Consider the following 1,977-nt stretch of genomic DNA (forward strand, 5'->3'; position numbering starts at 1 on the left):
ATGAACGTAGGTCGACTCGACCGAACCATGTAATTTATGGTGTTTCATTGTTGCTCCAGGATCTAACCCCGACATCCTTATCCACTGTTTCAACTGGCCGTAGGTACTCTTACCAGTATTTGGCCGTGTCTTACCAGTATTTGCCCTGTGGCCATGTGTCCGGTAAATCTGAACTTCGTGAGAGAACGAAAATATCTACCTTGGCTTTTGCGATCCTTAATTTTACATGCCGTGCGGAACTGGCAAGCTCGCGTGCACTTTTGCACTTCTCCTTAGCCCCACGTATGCAAAAACAAACCTACGCAACCACCTTTGTCTCTTTCTTTTTTCACCATGCACACCCCTTTTCCAATTTCTCTGTCTATATATGCTAAGAAGAAGATCCACTTTTGGACACAGAGACGGCCTTGGTCACACAGCTTCCATGGCACAATTCGAATTGGGGGATGCTTCTGATCTCAAGCAGAAATGGAAGAACATCATCCCAGCCGATTCAACTACCAAAGCTGCAGAAAATCCTGATGGTTGCTTCGATTGCAACATTTGTTTAGACTCTGCGCAGGACCCCGTGGTCACCCTCTGCGGCCATCTCTTCTGTTGGCCCTGCATTTACCAGTTGCTCCATGTCCAACCCTCTTCAGCGCTAAGCGCGGACCATAGGCAGAACTGCCCGGTTTGTAAGGCCCATGTTTCCCCAGCTTCATTAGTTCCTCTCTACGGGAGCGGGTCCAAATCTAAAAGGCCTACCCTGCAGGGTGTGGGTGTCCCCCGCAGACCAGCAGCCTGTGGGTTGGATACCTTGATTAATACTACTACTGCTGATGCTGCTGCTGTAGCAGCAGCAGCATCCCCTCCAAACCCGCGTCGAAGCCAGCGCATTCTTCATGATCCTCACCCATATTATGGCGGTTACTCCGCAGCCTCGGCTGGTCTTGGGGACGTGAGGTTGCCGAGTGGTTTTAGTCCAATGGTTGGGATGTTAGGGAAGATGGTGTATAGCAGCATATATGGGAGATCGGACACAATAAGTCTGTTTAGTTATCCTTATCAGAATTCTTATGGTGATGTGGTGGGTGGGAGAAGTGGTAGAAGTATGAGAAGGCTGGAAATGCAGGCTTACCAGTCTCTTGACAGAGTTTCATTCTTTCTTTTCTGTTTCTTTGTTTTTTGCTTTCTCTTGTTTTGAACGTATATAAACTCTGCTTCTCCCTTGATTATATAGTTGTACAAATTATGAAGGATTATGATTTATGCTTTTAACAGTGATTGCATCTGTCAATTTCTTTGGTATTATTTCTACTGCATATATATCCCTTTTCAACTGATCAAAGCGGACGTCTCTTTTACTACTGATATTATTAGATCAAGTACTTGGGGTAGAGCAATAGACACATGATTGGGAACAGAGGATCACACGCAGATGCTAGTTTCCTTTTGCTGTATATTGCCTGAGATATTTTTCCATTTTGTTGTCACTTTCTCTACCAAAAGTAACTTTAATCAGATTGTACTATACAATGATAAATGAATAAAGTGTTCATTTTCCTCTGCTGTGATTGAAAAAGTTGAGGATGTACAATACACCCTTTTGCGGACCAGAGGTAGCCTTTGGGTAAAAAAACAAAAAGGGAAGTCAATATATATCAATAGCATGTCGGAATTGAACTTGCTTGCTTTATTCATTGCATTTGGTGCCGTGCCTACTAGGAAAAGTGTTTTCGAATTGGGGGATATAACAAAATGAGTTTGTGTATGCAATTTTTCATTTTTGATTTTAATATTTCAAAAACTTTAAAAAAGTGGCTAATTTTTTACATTTTTATAAAATAAATTATCAACAACAAACTATTTTGTCACTATTTACTTATGAAAATAGTTTTATTTTTCATTTCTAATTTTTCAATATTTATGAAAATGATGCCTTTTTTTTTTTTTTTCAATTTTTTAAAATTTGTATAGGAATTTTGAAAAACATCT

At 40.8% G+C, this 1,977-nt stretch overlaps 1 protein-coding gene across 1 annotated transcript; it reads left to right on the forward strand.

The window, feature by feature from the left end:
• The first annotated feature begins 320 nt into the window (after positions 1–320).
• On the forward strand, positions 321–1,262 carry LOC131158510 (E3 ubiquitin-protein ligase RMA3-like). Its single transcript, XM_058113380.1, has one exon. The coding sequence runs from the start codon at positions 368–370 to the stop codon at positions 1,184–1,186; it is 819 nt and encodes a 272-aa protein (XP_057969363.1). The 5' UTR covers positions 321–367; the 3' UTR covers positions 1,187–1,262.
• Positions 1,263–1,977: the final 715 nt, after the last annotated feature.

This window comes from Malania oleifera, chromosome 1 (assembly GCF_029873635.1).
Source record: "Malania oleifera isolate guangnan ecotype guangnan chromosome 1, ASM2987363v1, whole genome shotgun sequence".
Classification (NCBI taxonomy): Eukaryota; Viridiplantae; Streptophyta; class Magnoliopsida; order Santalales; family Ximeniaceae; genus Malania; species Malania oleifera.

Bases quoted from the DNA above. Each gene is read 5' to 3' on its own strand.
- LOC131158510 (XM_058113380.1), top strand. From the start codon at position 368: ATGCTAAGAAGAAGATCCACTTTTGGACACAGAGACGGCCTTGGTCAC.